This window comes from Eulemur rufifrons, chromosome 15 (genome assembly GCF_041146395.1).
Source record: "Eulemur rufifrons isolate Redbay chromosome 15, OSU_ERuf_1, whole genome shotgun sequence".
In the NCBI taxonomy this organism is placed as follows: Eukaryota; Metazoa; Chordata; class Mammalia; order Primates; family Lemuridae; genus Eulemur; species Eulemur rufifrons.
Window position 1 is genome coordinate 96,851,461 of NC_090997.1, and position 20,393 is coordinate 96,871,853.

General features: G+C 36.2%; 1 protein-coding gene across 1 annotated transcript in view; it reads right to left on the bottom strand.

Moving 5' to 3' along the window:
* Positions 1-14,072, bottom strand: part of SYNE1 (spectrin repeat containing nuclear envelope protein 1) — a 425,086-nt gene extending 411,014 nt beyond the window's left edge. The window contains exon 1 of the mRNA XM_069488737.1: positions 13,986-14,072. Within this exon, the coding sequence (XP_069344838.1) occupies positions 13,986-14,052 (67 nt within the window). The 5' untranslated portion in view covers positions 14,053-14,072. The remainder of the gene's footprint in view (positions 1-13,985) is intronic.
* Positions 14,073-20,393: the final 6,321 nt, after the last annotated feature.

The following is a 20,393-nucleotide window of genomic DNA, read 5'->3' on the forward strand; positions in this document are numbered from 1 at the left end:
TGGCAACTCAAAGAAAGACAAGAAGATTGTACCTGTGAGATGAGAAAAAAACCAGGAGGAGTAAATAGGGGCCAGGCTGGGATGGAGAAGCTCCACCAGGGGCCAACCAGGGCAGAGGATCTGTGAATTGCAGACTAAACTAACTAGTCTGCAGGTAAAAGCATCATTGCCTGAGCAGGAGGCAGGACTTTAGCATCTTGGCACCCACTACTTTCAAGACTTCTCACAACTTCTCACTCCCACTCAGCACGCTGATGAGGCTGAGAGCTGAGACAGTTGTCTGGGTGAGTCAAGGAATGGGAAAACTAAAGCCCAATATCCATTGCCTATATATTATGTTGGAGTTGAGGAAAATATTTTTGGCTTGTTCTCTTGATTGCAATACTATATTCTGCAATATCATGACTAAATTTGGCTTTATCATGTCACAGGTAGTTGTTATTTTGCAAAAATATGTTTGTGACATTTTAAATGAAAATGCTACTGATAGTTCTGTCCTTAGCCACATGGGAATCAGTCTGATCAAAGGAAACTCAGCATCAACTCCTGAGATAAATTTCCTTTCAAAACTTCCCATTCAAGAGTTATTCTATTTCTGGGTTAGGTAGTTTGACCCTATTTGAACAAAACATTGGAGACTTCATCTGAAAATATTCCATAGTAACACGAAATTTATGCAAACATTTCAATTTCTAAGTCTCTAATATAATCCTCATTAGATTTTCACAATCTTGGAAACTTGCCCATTAAAATGATTATAAAACTGATTTTATAAGGCATAAAAGTCTATGTTTCTTAAAATAAAATTCTATCCAGTTTATACTTATAAAAAGCATTCTATGTTAAAAGATGACCAATCTTATTTGTAATAGTGAAAAACTGGACACAGTAGAGGATTAGTTAAAACAACAGTGGTACATATGTAAAATGTAATATTATTCAAACATTCAATGATGATATATATTTATATTTATTGATGTGTGAAGATGTATACAACATATTGCTCCATAAAAATACCCCACAAATTATAAAGCAGCATGCATGCTGTAAATTTGCTTTTTCCTTTTTTTAAAATAACAGTTGTCAAGGACTATAAATTCATTTTTTCTCATTTACATGTGTATACATTGAAAAACACTTGGAAGACTGTCCATCAAAATACTGTCTGTCAATCTATCTAATCTATATCTATCTATGTAGTGGTATGGGGAAGGAATTATGACTTTATTTATTCTTTTCAATGTTGGTTGAATTTTAAGAAACTTGCATTACTCTATAATCTGTGAAAATTAAGCTAGTTTAATTTTGGAAAAAATTTTGGAAACCTATCTAATAAATTTATTTGTTAAAGTCATTAATAGAATTCTGAGAAATAGCCACTATATTTCACAAAGAACATTTTTGCTTAAAATGCAAAAACATTACCAATTTTCCATTTGGACTTATGTCCCATCTAAGGAAGCAATGATGAAATCTCTATATTGTCTAGGCACCACATTTTCTATGTTAAATTATTAAATAGCTAACTAGCAATGAAGAAGTAGAAAAATGGACTCATGTTTCCTTTCTTAAACCAGAAACAAAAGCTGCCTGGTACTTCAAAGTACTGATTGTCCTTGAAATGTAATGGGAGTGTCTAATGTTCTGCATCAATAATCTGACCCACATCAGAAGCTATTTTGGGTAACAGGAAATAGTTATCTTTATCAAACATAGAAGCTCACATTATTGGGAGGGGGCAGGGGGCCATGGGTGAAACCATACCTAAGGGGTACAATGTACACTATCTGGGTGATGGGCACACTTATAACTTTGACTCTAGCAGTACAAAAGCAATGCATAGAACTAAAACATTTGTATCCCCATAGTATTCTGAAATAAATAAAAATAAAATCAAAGTTCACATTATTGTGAGGCTGATTGTAAAGTGACTCTGCCAAAAAGAAATGCATTACAGTACTTAAGTCTGTTGACCCATATTTAAGGCTGATTTGACATTTCCATTATAAAACTTCATTCCTGAGGCATCAATAACAGAGCCAATTAAAACCAATTCCAGTTAAGACTCTGAACGTAGCTTTCTGGGCAGAAAGGCTCTTTACAGAAACAATTTTACTTTTCAAAATGCAGATCTTTAAGGATATCTTTGTAGTTGTGATATAAAGATATCACAACTTTTACTGATTGAAAAAGGCTTTTACTAATTGAAAAAGTCATCTTTTTCTTTTTGTTGGAGCTATATGTGTTCATTAGAGTAATACCTGGTTTTCAATAAAATGAGCAGAGTACACTATTTGAGTAGTCCATACCTTCCCAAAGCCAAAGTTAATACATTAAGTTAAGGAAAGTAATAATTAAGTTACTATCCTAAATGTCTTGGACATGGAACCAAAGCCAACTTTCCGTAGGATAATGAAGAGCATGTTAACATTACAAGTCTGTGGTATAAATACTCCATGGATGCCCTGCGGGGAAGGAAGAGATCAGCGTTTGTCCTTCCACATTTGCAGGCTGTGGCTTGGCAGTGCTTGGTGAGAAGAAGCCACAGTTTGTTGTCTGCAACCCAATGGCCATCTGTAGTGTGGCAAGAAGGGGAGCTCATTGGCAGTTCTGTCAGAATGTGGCCTAGTTCCGAAAACCTGGCATGAGAATTAAAGTGAGGAAGGGCCAGTGCCCAAGCTGGAGAACATGCACAGCAGGAGACAGGGAGCCTCTGGGAGCTGCCTGGCATTAGCCCACCAAGGAGGAACCCAAAACCAACTTCCAAAGGGTCCTCTGCCCTCTGTCCAGAGCTTCTCATTGCAAAATTCTTCAAGAGCAAAATTGTGATTATAACCTGGTCAGTAACTTTAAGGTTCCTGAGGGGCCAGGACACAATTGTTAGTTTCAGAGTTAGATCCCTTACATTTAACAGCATCTAGATCACAGAAGGTGTTCAATTCATATACATGGTAGAAATGGAACATCTTCTGAATTGCCACTCACCACATTTCATGAACAAAAGATCACACAAGTGCAATGAAATGAATCAATCATATGGCCAAATTTTCAAAGAAAAAGGTTTTCTTACTTTTCAGCCTAGTAGTTATTTTTTTCTACTTCAAGTGACTACAATGAGTAAGCAGGACCTATAGAGAAATGTTTGCAACAGCCCTTATGAAGCCACAGATAAAAACTGAAATGATAAGCTAAAGATCTCTCTCTCTCTCCCCCCTCCCCATCTCTATCTCTATTTTTTTTCTCTCTCTTCAAAGGCACACTGTGGACAAGGTGAATTTGCTCATCTAATCCATTCAACAAATATTTAGTGAATATTTACCTTATTTTGAAAAATTGAAAAAGATACTGGCTATGCCCTCACAGTTCCAACTATTTATAATAAGAACTCTAATTACAGATAAATATGAAGTTCATAATTATATATAAATTAAGCACATAATAACATCAGTCTTGCTTTTCAACTCAGAACAGAGCTAAAAAGACAATGTTTCCCAATGAAGCATATAATTTTATTACACGGGAAAAATTCTCACAATTTCATAGTTCTGGAGAGGGCAAGACACTATAGGATCTATCTAGTCCTATTTTGCCTTAACTAAATGCATGACTTTGTATCCGTCAATCTTTAAGAATCTCAATTACTCATCTTTAAAAATCAGAGTGAGACAAGCTGATCTTTTAAGATTTTTCTATTTAAAATATGAGATTCTATAATCTTTTCAGGATCACTTACATTTCAACTATTAAGTGTCACCTAGGAAATTATTTAAAAAATGTACATCTCATATAGTACTGTTAAATTACCAAAGTAGGTTTTTAAAGATGACTAGCCATCTTTATAATATTTATAAATATTTAGTGGAGTTTTATACATCTATTGCTATCATCATATTAAATTCATAAAGATATTTTCACGACTCAATGTTGTCATGAAACTATTCTTTTTAAAAGTACAAAGTAATATGAGAAGAAAATATACAAAACTATAAAATATATTAGAAATAACATTCCTTCTTTGACTATTATTATGATGGTAGGAGTTATTATTTTGGAATGGAGCCATTTTTGTCACCCAGGTAAGATACAGATATTTCATAAAAAACAGAAATAAAATTAAATTGAAAGTGTGCTCCTATTAGTACAGAGTGCTATTTGTATACACGTATTTCCAGTCTTAAATAAACATCCTTTATGTTAATTAATTATTAATTATGTAGGTGTCCATCTACAATTATGTAATAATAAAGTATCATAATACAAAATGATCTCAGAATATCTCTCACTCTATGAGATCTAATAACTTAGCAATTCTTTCTCAACTAAAGGTTTTCACACCTTTTGACTTGCAAACACAAGAGCTATGTACTCCAGGGATTTTTCACAACTTCACTGAATAAGCTAAAGTCCAGAGACAGAAATTTTCAACAAATCTTTTTGTATGCCATGCATTACATTTCTTACAAATTTGACTATCGTGCTACTAATTGTAGGCACAGAGAAATTAAACGGATAAAATTAGCATGAATATATCTAGAAGTAAGAAGAGTAATTGCTAGTTTCTCATCATGATTATTCAGTATGACCTAAATGTTTTTGGCGGGAAACTGCCTATTAAAATAATTAGTATTCAAAATGATCTTTCCATTTGAAGAACTGTATAGGCAAGCTTTACCTCACTAAATAACCATGAATTTGTTTTTATGATAAATTATTTTGAACCCAGAAAGATAAAGGTGTAAGTGATGGGTAGGCTCCCAGGCCCTCAGTGTATCTGACTGATAGGGAGGTTGGCTAATGGTGCAGAAGAACCGGTTTTGAGTTCTGGTCAAGGGAGTGTTAAGACCTCCTCTTGCTTCCCTTTATGCGAGATTGATTCCAGATGCAATTTTGAAAAGGCTGAGGGCTCTCCTTGATGTTTTGCTTCCGCTCCATTCTTTCCTACCTCTCAATTTCTTTTTTTGTGACAGCCCTAAAGTCTTCAGGGTCCCAAGTTCTCCAAAGTCTGATCTCTCAGGACTAGCTTCATGGATGTGTGACCTGAGTATCTGCACAGGGCCCTGCACTCTCCTGGGCCCTGCACATGGTTTTATGCCCTGCTGCGTATTAATTACTCTTAACAACTTTTTATTTTGTGCTGTGCCCTGAAAATTATGTAGTTTTACCTTCTATCCATAATGACCCAGGATCACTAACAGCTACGTGAAAGAACAACCTTGAAAGAATATGCACTAATGCATACAGAGCGAGTTACCCCTCAATTTTCTCAGAAATTGGTCCCTCAAATATCTACTTATGACTTTGGTTTATCACTTTACTGTTCTAGAACTCTGTTATTTCATCTGCAAAATAAGAACATCAAATTATGAACTATAAGTTCCTTCTAATCTAAACATCCACACCACACTATATAAAATTAGGAGCCTGTGTTTTTTAAGAGTAAGATGTTTTCACAGAGTAAAAGACCACATGAAAATAATTTAGACTATCCAGTAGTCTGCTATCTTGGTCAATTCACTCAAATATCTGTCTGTTTTGTGGAAATTTATTTATTCATTCATTTACGCATGAAACACATACTTACTCATCATATCTATCATCCGGTTTACAAATTTCTTGTTAATTATCATGTCACTCTCATAGACTACAGCTCCATGAGGACACAAAATTTGTTAATCACATTCACATTTGTGTTCAGAGGACTTGGGCATAGCAGATGCCCAATAAATACTTGTTAAATGCATGAATGTACAATTGAATAAACTGAATACCTACTAAATGTTAGCTGAATAAACTAAGTACCTACTTGTGCTTAGTACTGCATAGCCACAGTTGAATAGACAAGACCCCTACCCTCAAGGTTCTAGTATGCTAATGAGGCACAGAGATAAATAAGTAAATCCTTATGGCCTGATGTAATCAACACTCTACTAGAAACATGTTTAAAGTCGAGTACAAATAAAAGATCCTTTCACTCTGGCTAGTGGTATAAGGAAAGGGTTCACAGAGGAGGCAGTCTTTGAACTGAGATTTGAAGTTTGAGAAAGGCAAGAGGCAGAGGGAACAGGGAAGTGAGATTGAAGTTAGCTTGAGGGGATCTAGAAGTAGCGGCTGGAACACTATCATTTGAGGAGGATGAACAGATATGAAGACAGGAGCGTTAATAGGAGTCAGATAATGAAGATCCTTTCTGCCAGAATGAGTTTATCTTGAAGGTTATGGTGAGTCCTTATAGGCTTTTAAATAGGGAAAGGAATGCAATCAGAGTTGTGTTTTGACAGATCTCTCTTGTAACAATATTGAGGGTACAGTCTAGTTGAACTCCTAGGTTTCTGGATGTGTTAAAAGAATTCCAAACTTTTCTGTTGAATATTGAAGCAACGAATGCTCATATCACCTAAAATTGGATAAAACGAGATAATATGTGAGAACCCCTGGAAAAGTAAATGAGTTGAAAACGCAGGCCGTGAGCATGTGATTAGTGTAATTTTTGGCTAAATGAACACTGTGGTTCATAACTTCAAATGGTAACATATAGCAAATACAAAAGCAACAAATTATAATAACAACAGCAAAAATAACCCACTAAGATAAGTCCTAAAAATGTCAAAACTCTTCCCAAGTGAGTAAACAAGTCAACAGTATAATAAAGAATAAACAGATAAAAGGGATTCCACGTGTTTGTGGGTGACATATGTGAGGACAAAGGAAACAAAGGAACGGCCAATTGTGTAATTCAAAGTACAAAACTTTTTTAATGTGGGTGGAGACCAGTGTTTACTAAACATGAAAGATTAATATCAGTAGAGGAAGGAATTGTTTGTTTTCAATCCAAGAGGTCATTGTAAGTAATGGAAAAAAAAAAAAAAAAGGACATAAGTTACCATGTTTTAAATACTGAGGCAAATTTCACTATACTCAAAGAATTCAAAATTATATATGTGTCATTTGATGCTGAATCTCTTTGGGGCAGTCATCAACTTCTCTCAAATGTTTCCATTCATTTATTTGGGAAGAAACAAATAGAAAATTGTCATTGCCTATCCTTAGCATTATAGCAAAGCTGTATATACTCTTATGCACAAAATTCTCAACCATTTAAAATAAATGAGTACATGATAACTGAATACCTATGATTAATAATTGCTTAATTAAACCATAGGCTGTCATACAGAGATTAGGAACTAGGTATTTAGGTGTGAGTATTACACACACACACACACACACACGTACACACAAAATGTGCCAATATCCTCATCAGCTCCAATTTAAAAGAAAATAAAAGAATAATGACAACTTGGGGTGTGAATTCATTTTGTAAATTCCTTTAGATACATGAGGGATTTATACATGAACTTTAAAGCCTAGTTTTTTGCCCCCTTTATAAGTATCTATTACCTTAAATTATACATTAATGGAACTCTAAAGTTCATGGACACCTGTGTGGTCTTCATTTTTTTTACAGAGGCCAACCCAAGGCCCCAGGTCTGATCCAACACAGACAGGGTTAAATAGCCACTAGTACAGTGACTGACAGAGTTTTTCCAAATGTACATGCAGTTTTTCTAATTTGGTTACATTACTTTTGGGGAAGGTATCATCCCAGTCTTGATGGAAAGGAAATCTCAGAGTCTTTACAATGTTTCAGGTAATACAAACACCTATCATGTCAGACTTTCTCTTTCCTTTTCAAGAAACTGTGTCCTAGCAGAGCTAATTAAACAATGACCAAGGAAGCAAACTAGATGTTACTGCCTCCATAAAGATTTTCTCCAAAACACAAGCAAGAATCATACTAGTTTTGTTATTTGGCAAGAATATAGTGAAATAATCTCAAGGGAGTGCAAGTGGAGATGTCTGAGGGGAGGAGATGCAGAAGGAAGGAAGGCACTGAGAGGTGGGACAGTCACACACAAGTGTCCAAAATGGCACCAACAGCAGCACCAATCTCACGAGGACCACTGTCAGCTCATAGCAGGACTCCCAACTCCACAAGAAAGGGAGACCATTAAAGGACTGAGGAAGGGACAGTTTATCCTTAGGGCTCATTTCTGAGTGGGCTCCACATAAGGCATGTAATTACATGTAATAAATTCTTAAGGAATTGCTCTTATCCAATTGACTTCTAAGAACCTTGCAAATCCTTATGGGCAATGCACAGGGCCATTCTTTATTGTTTCAGAAATAATTTTAAATGATAAACACATGCATTTGCACCTACCCAGGCCTGACATTTATATATAAAAGACACATAATCTTTTATATACCATAAACATATAAAAACAAGTACATATAAAGAATATTAACAACATTAACACTATTAATTATTCCCTCCTTGAACTTACTCTTTCTTTGGCTTCCAGACCTTCCTTCTCTCTTCTTTCTTCCTACCACATGGGTTGCAGCTTCCCAGTCTCATATGTGGGACCCTCCTTATCCGCCCCCACCACCCCATAATGCTGAAATGCTCTATTTCTCAAACCTCTTCTCTTTTATATCTACCCTTGCTCCCTGGGTGGTGTCAACCAATCCCACAACTATAAATATTATCTCTGTGCCGATAACTTCCAAATATTTTTTCCAGCTTTGTCCCCTGCCTTGATCTCTACAATCATACACAAATATTCAACTACTTTCTTGAAGGTCTATGAGGCATCTAAAATGTAACACGTCCAAAATAAGCACTTGATTTTCCTCCTTAACATTGTTCTCCCCAACAGTCTTTCTTTGTTTCAAAATAAAAAATATGAGGGCCGATTTTCATTCCCTTTTCTCATATACCACCTCTTATATATCAGCAAATTATTTTGGTCTTACCTTCAAAATATATCTAGAATATTGCCACCTTTCTCCCCATCCACTGTTTGATAACTAGTCCAAGCCACTGTTATCTGTCTCCTGACTCATCAAAAATAGCCTTTTTTACTGGCCTCCTGGCTTCTACCATTGCAAATCAATATGATTTTAAATATTTACATTATAGTCTCTCAACAAATACTTATGAAGTGTTCACATTATGAAATGCACTATGCTAGACAACATGCAGGGCACTAAATGTGAATCTGACCCAATTCCTGCCCTCAAGGCTTTTATACTCTGGGTGAGTGGGTTAGACATATAGTACATGTAACATAATGCAAAACAACTTTAGATAATTGCCATATAGTGTTACAAAAGTGCTAGAGGAGTTTAGAAAGAAAAGAAGGAATTTCTGATTGTATTGGAGATAAAGCCTTCATTGAGAAGGCTGCATTTAAGTTGGGCCTTGAAGACAAGTCAAGTTTTAGGAACAGTGACTTGAGCTTATTCCTAAAGGTGCCCCAGAAAGAGAGAGTAGGGGCATCTTCAGAGCATGGCAAATAGTGTCATTTGGCTGAAATAGAAGGATACTTAGGGGAGTTAGAGGAAAAATGCTAGACATTTAAGATGAAGCTAGAATATGGAGGCCAAGCCAAGAAGTTGAGACTTTAATCCAGAGGTCAAGGAAGTAATGTTGTTATATCGTTATGAGACGTATAGGATTTTTAAATTGACCTGACTTATATCTGACTAGCTGACATAATGTTAACATTTGTAAAGCTTCACTATTTTTTATTTAGCAGTTTTCTTTTTCTATTTAAGAGCCAATATTTTGGCATTGAAGACCTTGAAGGCCTCAAGCACTTTCTCCATAAAGCACAATGGATGAAATAGGTCTGCAAACAGAGAGGCCTGGAGAACAGAGCACTGCACAAATACATATAAATGCCTTAATACACTTAAAAGTAATATGGACATGTATTTTGGAAGGAAAATGTGCTTAAAACGTTATATGTACAAAACCAACAGATACATCACCTATTCAGGCAGGATATGTATTCTTAAAGTGATTTTTGTGCTCAAAAACCACTTTTGATTGAGAACAAAATTCAGATAAACATTTTCCAAAAAGAGGGCAGGTAAAGTAGGACCCAATTTAGTTGGTTCTTTCCTTTGGTTTTATATGTCTTGACTAATTTTATCTTTAATTCATTCAGTTAGGGAGAAGGATTTATTCATTTATTTATCAAATATTTATTGAACTATAATGTTCCAAAATATAAAAATTCATCATTTGTGTCATATGTAAATTTGAGATACTTTCACACAACAGTCATGTAGGAAGGGAGAGATTAAAGCCAAAGGGGAATTTCAGCCAAAATATAGTAAATGGGTTTTTGACACTATTTTGTGGTTTAATAAGAAAGGTCATTAAGTTGAAGTAATAAAGTATAATACTTAATCTCACAAAGCACTATAAAAGTTTCAATCTTCATGAGATGGCAAACTTTTCCTTTCTCAAGCTTTTCTCATACCTAATGATACTAAACTAAAAGCAAATTATGTTTTTATCAATTATTTATTGTTATTAATTATTTGATTCTACTTTTCAGTCAACTCCTTTGTTAGTTTGAGGATTTCTTTTATTGTGTAATGGACTTAACAAGAAATATTATACTTAAAGCAAAATAGGTTTAAAAGCACTCATAAAAATTTTTTAAGAGGAAGCTGTGATTATTTTGTATTGAATGGTTAAATTTCATAGATATATTTCCAAGGGTAAATGCTTACCCCTTTTTTCATTTGTTTCTCTTTGAATCTATTCACAACACTTAAAAATAAAATTTTGACCTTGCAGTGAATAATTCTACTTTTCTATGAAACTGTTCTCTATATAATACCTCACCTTGCTCATTTGAATCTTTTCTGGCATTTATCACCTGCTCTATGAGATTGCATTGATGTCACCCTGTCTTACATTAACCAACACTGACATATTAATTTAAAAATACATAAGGTTTAATGGTATTTTCAAATAAAAAATGTAGTTGATAAAAATCAGTCAACAAATGCTTTTTAATGTTATGCAGCAGCACTATGAAAAATTACAAAGAACCTTAAAATAATTGTCACTATCTTACGGAAATTTATAATCTGAAGAGTTCAGCCATTTATTTTCTTAGATGTGACTATAAACTAAAATGACTCCAAAAGCCAGCCATTAAACGGATCCCCTTAAGCCTTTAAAAGTGGAAGATGTATATACTAATTATATGTATTTAATTTTTTAATACTCTTGTATGATACTATTGTCCTGTATTTTCTTTTAAGGTTATATTTAAATTGATTAAAGTTACAGAAACATTCATTATTCTTAAAAGCAAACTCTGCATTGCAGTCTGACTGCTCATCCATAATTCAGGATCCCGGCCTAAAACATTATGCTCAAACAAGCACAAATATTGGCAAAGGTGAAATATTGAACTGTTACAGTAGCAGCTAAATTATGTAGCAATCTGTGTGTGTGTTTTAAATTCCTAGCACAAGAAATAAAAATTAAAAGCAGAAAAATAGCCAGCAATTATGGTCATAAGCTAAATAAGCAAAGGAGAAAAGCCAAGTTGCCAGTATTCAAAGTTCCATGCTCATTGTTAGCTAAGGGAGCATCTGAAATGACAATGAAATCCAAGAAAAGGAAAAAACCAAACCCCAAAACATCAGTTACTTATTATCCATCCAGGCAAAGAAAAGGGATTCCAAAAGAATGTTCTTATGGATTTGAACTTTGAAAGTAGCAACTTGGATTTTTAGTTAATAGAAATTCATTTTTCCTCAAATTTGTCTTAGTTATCTGGGCAATAATACCAGCCCTCCATTTATTGGGATCTGGGTCACTTGTCTGGCGGTTCCAGCAGATAAGCAGGTTTACTAAGTACCCTTAACAGAAGACAGGTCTTTCCTGTCTGGGCAAGTTGGGCTTAATGCATCAGTAAATTTGCACAATGAAAACTGAAAGCAGGAGACCCGCACCTCACAAACTGAATCAACAGAATTAACCCAGAGGATCAATTTGTTAACAGAGATACCCACCAGATCACTTTCACTTCCTGTCATTTCACTAAGTTTCCACTTAGTGAGGCTAGCCATGCTGTATTTTGTGTCAGTGCAGACCTTACATTTTGTAGCCAGCAATAACCTATATACACCAAGTAATTGATGCTAAAGGTTAACGATAAGTAGTGCTCAGGAATTTTGTCTCCTTCTGAATTTTAAGGCTTATTGTTCTAACTTTGTCAGGTACCCTTATGACATGTTATAACTCTTTCTTTTATAACAATGAAAAACAATCAATACAATAAGTATAGCCACTTAATTATGTAATAAAATTACTTCTGTGAAGTAGAAAACCATTAACATTTCTCCAAAAATCTGGATGATTAAAAAATTTGCAAGAACAATTTGCAACAGATTACACCACCAGTCCTTCTCATCCAATTTTTTCCCATGACTATTTGAATGGCTCACCATAGCACAGCATTTAGTTTTTAAAGCCCCTTTAGTATATTATCTCACTGAGTTTCACAATAACCCTGAGAGGGGAAGCAGGTGGAAACAGTCCACATTTTGCAAATGGGGCATCTAGATGCATAGGTGTGACGTAGGACATCCACTGTCACAGGCTTAGTGAGGGATGAGGTGGGGGCTCCAGCTCTTTGCCCCACTCCACACATTTCTTAAGACAAACCACATGTGCGATTAAAAACATAATAAAATAAAACACTGAATATCTGTACTCTTCACTCTCCTCTCACCACTAACCATTGCCTTAATAAAACGACTTCCTTTCGAAACAAGATCAGAACAAAGAGTAGAATGTTTGTAGGAACAGTCTGATTCTGTTTGAGTTCTTTCACCTTTGCTCTTTACAACTTTCTTTTATGGTCAATATGTATGCCATCCAGAGAATTTTCACATTTAATAGACTCAAAGGAAAATCTGCTTTATCACCTTATTATCTTCCTCACAGTTCTGTAAGGGACCTGTGGGTTTCCTTTCCATCATTTCACAGATCATGTCATTGAGGCACTTGCCCTCAGACAAACCACAAAGACAAACATAGACAGAGGAATGGAGCTCCAACTTCCGTGCTGCATCTATGCAAGTAAAGATGCACAACTTAAATCTGAGATCCTTGGTGTTGAGCAGATGAAAGCAAAGAATTTTTCAGCCTATGGAACAGGTCTAGATCCATATATTCAGCAAGGACCTGTTCTTTAATGAGGCTCTTTCTGGCATGACAAGTAGGATCTATCAATAATAAATGGGAAGCATGTTCCACTCACGCTGGAGCTATGACATTATTTTTGAACTCTCTTCACAAAAACTACAGCAAAACCCTTTTAAATTTGGATATTTTATATCCTAAAAGCACATATTTGAAGCTTAGGAGAGATAGCATTGGGATTATGACAAAGAAGCAATATTTTCATATATCTATAGGTGATGATTACCTTTCTGTTTCAAGGAATATACATGCTTAAAGAAACCTGACAGTTGGGAGTTCACCTGTGGGTTTTCGTAACTTTTGCTTGTTAATTCTCTTCTCGAAAGCTGTATACTGTTAGAGTAAGAGCACCAGAGAAGAACGTAGGACTAGTTTGTACACTACCATTAACCATTAATCTTGTCACCTCATTTCATCTCTCTGGGCTTCTTTTGCCTCATTTTTCTTAAAGAATTTCTAGCAATCTAACAGATTTCTAGTTGGGAAATGCCACTGGTTTACTTATTTGACAATAGTGCATAGTTGCTTGTCCAGTATTGTCATGACAACCTTATCAAGGCACTGTCATTGGTGTTGTATTGGCATTGGTATTACTGAAGGACAGCACCAGTACATTTGGCAATAACTCTGAATTCCCAGCTAACCATGGAAAGCATACTAACACAGACAGAAATCACAAAGAGAGCTGTATCTTTGTCTTTTCTTCCTACATAGAGAAGACAGCATCTTGAGACAGCATGGCTTTGTTTGAAAACACTGGGATAAAAGGCATCCATTCTATTCTTTGTTATAGTTTTATAAAATTGAATAAAAATACACAGAAATTTAGTGGATTGTGTGTTAAGTTGGTATTTGAATTTAAAAGTGTACTATAAAAAAAATCCTTGAAATTTCTGCCCCTTACCTTGCAACCTCTGCATCACATTGGCGATGTCCCGGGGAGGCCGTGAGGCTGCTCTGGAGGTTGCCATGGTCCCTCTGGTAGCAGGAAGGCAACACCATGAGACTTCACCTGAGGCAGCACAGGACTACACCACTCTAGAAAACATATCTGAACTTTCCTAGATCTATCAAGTCATAAATGAATCCCACTCATTTGCAGCAGTCATCGAGGAAACAGCACTCCCAAAGACTGAACCTCTTCTTTTTCTTCTTTTAAGACTGTCCTCTTAAATGAACTCAAAAACCTGAAAAACAAAAAAGAAAAGGTACGATATGAAAAAATCTACAAAGGTCACCATAGTGCTAAAAGGAGAACCATTTCTATTCAGTTTGAATACCTAGTGAAATAATGTGAAAACATTTACAAACTATAAAGTACTATGCAAATGTTAGGAATTCCTATGATATTTGACAAAATAAACACATAAATGAGACATATAAAATATAATGGGTTGCTGAAAGGAGAAATGTTCATTTTTATTCCATGTTTTCTTTCTAAGCTATAAACTTTCTCTATTGATCTGCGAAAGTGAAAGCCCTTGTACTCAAAGCCCTGAGTGACAGTCCTCAGTGTTCACAGGCTCTCTTATCTGTGCTATCGTAGCCTGCTTTGCACACATTTTTTGCCCTGTTTTGTTGTACACTTTACAGGAATGAGATCAAATCCTAATTTCTAATACCAGTTTGATGAATTAAAATGGTATAAATGTAAAACTATCTCATTCCAAAAATTTGAGTTTCCAGTATGCTAATTTTAGAAGCCCAAATGGGTCTGATTTAGCTTTTTCCTTCCCCATACAGAAAAGCCGGGGGAAGGGTGCACTAAGCAGAGAGGGTGTTTCCCTTCTGAATTCTCTGATTGGTCAAGTTTAATTGACATATTAACTGAAGGGGAAGGCAAAAAAGAAGTAGGAGAGTAGTTGATGAAATCTTGATGTTGCAAAATGCACTTTGAGCAACAATTTCCTAACCCTAGGATTAGCTGAAGAGAAGATCTTCCCATGAACAGTATAATTAGACAGAAAGAAGAAGAGAGTGAATAATGCATCCAGAGAAAGAAACTCAACCAAGGGGCCAGACTGAAAAGGCCCAGGTGAGAGTGATACTGTATTATAATTTACATTTCATCTTTGCATCTCTAGGTTATGAAGATGAAGGTAAAAAAAATAATAAAGAAATGGGGGAGATGGGAAAAAGGCAAAAAGCAAAAATCCCAAAGAAAGCACATAAATGTGGGATGGTACACCTGCCTGAAGGAAAAAAGAAAATGAGAGGAGTTTATGGGTGTTATAAAAAATTCTATTATAACCTGAATGTATTTTCCATAAAATAGTATAATTCATGAAGGATTGATTAAGTAATAGAGTGTACAATTACAATTGATTTTAAAATGGCATTAGCAATACTAGCATATATTGGTATCTGGTCAGAATACATGAATGCAAAGCTGATCATATCTTTTTCAGACTATCATCTATTAATAAAAAGGGATGCAAACCATTGCACACTGCTGCTACCATGTGTGAAAAAGATGTATTGGAGCAAGAAAGCATCACTAACTTAGTAAGTCAGGGGGCGGAGATGCAGTGAACATCATTAATTGGTAAGATGGTAGGGGAAGACTTCTCTTGGCCATTTGAAAGGATAATTACTAGAAGTAGGACCCAATTGTTGGCGTCTTCTAGGCTAGAGAGGTACTTCTCAGTGGGTGGCTCTCTGAGGGATTCTCAGAGGAGAAATAATTACTTATGGCTGGGCTGTCATGCATCAAGACCTATATTCCTGCTGGAATTGTGTGCCCATTAGCAGCCTGTATCTCCTGGGGAAAAATATTCCACCTGCCCACATACAAAAGCTACTTTAATTTGGGAGACTAATTGATAGTGAGAAGTGCCTGAGGGACCTTACAAATAGCTCCTCTAAGCTATTAGAAAGTTAGGTTCTCCAAATGCAAAAATATAGCTTTTTGAAATCTATCAATAAATTGGCCAATATAATTTATGTTCATACACATTAACTAAAAAGAAGGAAAGACATTCACTTCAGTTCAGCAACCTGATCCCAGTGCTCAGCACTGGAGCTTACAGATGATTAAGACACGGCCCCCACCTTTAATCAAAAATCATGGAATTAAAAGGGATTTCTGTAAATCATTGCATCAGAGATCACCCTGCCTCTACCCTCTTCCAGTTCACATTCACGTCACACAGCAGATAAATCCTGAAACAATTCTCTCTCTCTCTCTCTCTCACCACATTAAACTCAGAATTTCCCTGCTTGTACCCAGGATGTATCCAGTGTTATGTCCACAGCATAACTAATGTATTCTGAGTGCCTAAGCTCAATGCTGGGAGTACTAAGATAAATATGACACAAAATTTATTTTTGAGGAGCTTAGAATATAGTGGGAAATAAAACATAGAAAAGATAATGTAAAAATAACCAGGGATAAGTGCAAATATCAGGATGGATGAATACAGAGGATGGAGGCTAAGCCAGTCTAGGGGTTCTAGAAAAGTGTTCTGAGAAGGAGCTAGTTCCTGAGCCTGAGTCTCGGTAAATGAGTTAGAGTTAGGCAAGTATAAAATATGAACAATCCATCCCAGCCAGAGTGAATAGCCTGAGCAAAGGCGTGGGCACAAGCAACAGCATGATTCATATGTGGAACTACCACCAGTCAGACACTGAGTTATGCTGCCAGGTGACGTTCTGGAGATGAGGCTGGACGAGAAACAGGCGGCCAGGTGGTGAGGCCCCTGCGTGCTGTGCCCAGAAGCTTGGTCTTGGCTCGCTGGGAGGCAACAGGAAGCCATTGAGGGGTTTTAGGGTGGAAGTGAGAAGGTATAATTTGATTCTAGCTACAGTTTTTAAGGGTGTATTTGAGAAGGACAAGACTAGAAGATCCAGGACAATCAGTGAGGAAGGTATCTCAGGAATCCAGGTGAGAGATGAGAGAACTGAAATCAGACAGAGGGAGCAGAGTGAGTGGAGGGTAAAATCTAAGAAAGTTTCAGAAAGCAAAATTTGTAAGACTTGGAGATTGTCAACAGGGAATAGGGTGGGATGAGTGAGGTGGGGGGTATGGGTGGAAGGTGGGGTTTCCAGGGTGAATAAGGAAGTCTGAGGAGTTTCTGATGACTTTCAGGATTCGTGATGCATTAATTGGACTTAGCAGAAGAGGGGCTGCACAGGTTTTACTTCCAAATATTCTTCGCTTCATAACCCCATATCTTTGGAACAACTCTGTGGAATAATTTCTTCATTGTCCTTCAGATCACTCCTCTACAGAGTGTACAACACTCTCAGCTGAACAAATCCAAAGTATCACTAAGTACATGACCCAGGACCCACATCCCACTTGAAGCCTTTCCTAAACGCACCAGAATACATTCAGTATTGTTTTCCCTTGGTTCCTTTAGCACTAACGATCCCCATAACAAGTACAATTTGGCTTGTTTTCTTCACTATTGTTGGTCTTATCTCACCTGAACCTAACTGTGAACATTTCACTCGTATAGACTATAACACTTATGGCTCTAACATCCATCCATTGACATCAAATATATCCCTGATCACATCCTAGGCCCTTAATATATATATTTTTGTTTCATTGAATCAAGTTCATAATTTACATCTATGGGACAACCCCCAGAAAACCCCTTCCTCCCTACTGCAAAAGAAGTTCATGCAATATCCTTCCTTTTTCAGACATAAGATAAAGAATGTTGCTTTCATTATTCAAGTATCACACATGTCCTATATTGTGAAATCATGATTTTCTTGCTTTTGACTGGTACCTTAATATCATACGATTTGATAAGAAATTTTAAATTAATAAAAATAAGATAATAAAGGGAGAATGGGAAGTAGGAGATATGAGTTCTAGGCTTAACTTTGTTTCAACTAGTTGTGTAGTTTTGAGCTGGTTTTGTGTATGAAGGTCCTCAACAACTACCTATCAGGAGTTTGGTACCAGGAAATGCACAGACTTTGGACTAAGAAAGACCTGTAGCCAAATTTTAATTCTGTCTCTTACTGTCCATATGTCCTTAAGAAAAATGAACTTTTCTGAGCTCCTGTTTCTTCATTTGTAAATTGAGGTACATTTATGCTAAATTAGGTTTAATTTTATCCCACTTAAATTAAATTTTAAAAATTTAAATAATCCAGCAGATTATTTGGCATATAGTAGGGTTTCAGCAAATAATTTTTTTTTTTTTTTTTTTTTTTTGAGACAGAGTCTCACTTTGTTGCCCAGGCTAGAGTGAGTGCCGTGGTGTCAGCCTAGCTCACAGCAACCTCAGACTCCTCGGCTTAAGCGATCCTACTGCCTCAGCCTCCCGAGTAGCTGGGACTACAGGCATGCACCACCATGCCCGGCTAATTTTTTTCTATATATATTTTTAGTTGTCCATATAATTTCTTTCTATTTTTAGTAGAGACGGGGTCTCGCTCTTGCTCAGGCTGGTCTTGAACTCCTGACCTTGAGCGATCCACCCGCCTCGGCCTCCCAGAGTGCTAGGATTACAGGCGTGAGCCACTGCTCCCGGCCTCAGCAAATAATTGGTTTCCATTTTCCCTCCCCTGGCCTCAGCTTCTCCACCTGTGATATGAGCAATGTGTGATCTTCAGTTCCCAAACCAGTGGCAGCACAAGTGACAGATAAAACAACTGTGGGTTCAAGGTCATGAATCCTTGAACTGACTGGTTATGTAGGAGTGTTCTGGTTGTGGACATGACCTGTAGAACCAGAACACTAGAGAAAGATAGAGAGACATCAGTGAGCTCACTACTCCCAGGGTTACTAAAATAGTTTTAATAGATGCAGAATATTGTGGGAGGGGGGAATGAGTGGTCAAGCTAGGTATTGGGGTGGAAAGGGAGAATTAGGTAGACACTGATGGGCTATATACCAATTAATAGTCCCTCTACCATCTCCAAATTTTTCCAGGGGAAGGAAGTAAGATTACAATGCAGCTAAATAAATCCACTATACTTAGCAGAGAGGTAAGATTCCTGTATTTATTATTTCACAGCAAATAATATTGATAAACTATTTATAAGGGACCATAGTATGAGTAAATAGCAGTGAACAAGACAGGAAATCCCCTCTTAGAGCTTGTGTACCAGAGGGGGGATGATATAAACAATATTACAACAAGGTGAGGTGAATATTGCAATGGAGAAGTTCAGGCTACTGGGGGAGCAAACAGAACATGATCTGCTGCATTTATTGTGTAGAGTCCAGATAGAATTTAGCCTATCTGCTATTTGGGATTCTCCTAGCTGAATGACATACCTTTCTTAACACCATCACGTGTGAAAAGCACAGTTGTAAAATATCACCCCTTGACTTTTTCTGTCTTTAAGCAGAATGGACATTGGCTACTAATGGAATTTCTTGTTTGTATGACTAAAAAGGAATAGAATAAGAAAAGCACTAGAAGAAATAGTACTAGTCCACAAGAATACATTTTAAAGCAATGCAACTAAATTTTTAGGTACTAGAAAACTACAGCAGAAAATCCCAAATCCTGCAACAACCCGAGATGATGTGGTTCATTTCTAACAGAAAAAACAACTGTGACCACAAACACATAAACAGAATCACAGTAGTATGACATATGGATATTACTTAATTAAATGTCTAAACATGTACAAGAATAGCACTAATATTGGAATACACTATTAATCAAAAATTAAAAAGCCATGATTAAATCTCAATCTCCTCTTCTATTCAAGCCTTTTGCTGGAGTGAGTTAACATAATTGTTTAATTTTAAATTTAATTATTTTTTCTCTAACCCTTAGTAATGGTACTAATTAGTAAACACTAAGATGACTAAAAGGTAGGAAAGAAGAGGGACATCCCTGAGTTAATATATTACTAATGCATGTGTGCAGATTATCAGTGAATATTTCTGTTAAATATTCACTATTATAAATTATACAGGGTAACAATAAGAAATAGACCTTTCCCTAGAAGAAAGGAATATGAACAAATAATCAAAAGACAAAATATAGAGCAGATCAGAATGAAAAATATTGTGTTGTAATTCGGTTTTGGTTTTTGTAAGCCTGGAGTATAAATTACACTCAAAGATATCCACAACCTTCTTTTTATACTTTGCTAGAATATATATTGCACTTATTGCCAAACATGAGTTCTCATTAGATCAGACCACAAGGAAGTACACATTTAAGGGGAGGAGAAATGCAGATGTCCCCGCAGAGGAGTTTGGGCCCTGTATGCCTGTCACATTCAGACCACAGGGTGTGGCTGCAGTAGCTAGAGCTGGAGCTGTGAAAATGCCACCAGCCTTGCCCAGTTATGGGCTTCTTACATGCTGTTACGCGTACACCTCCTTTCT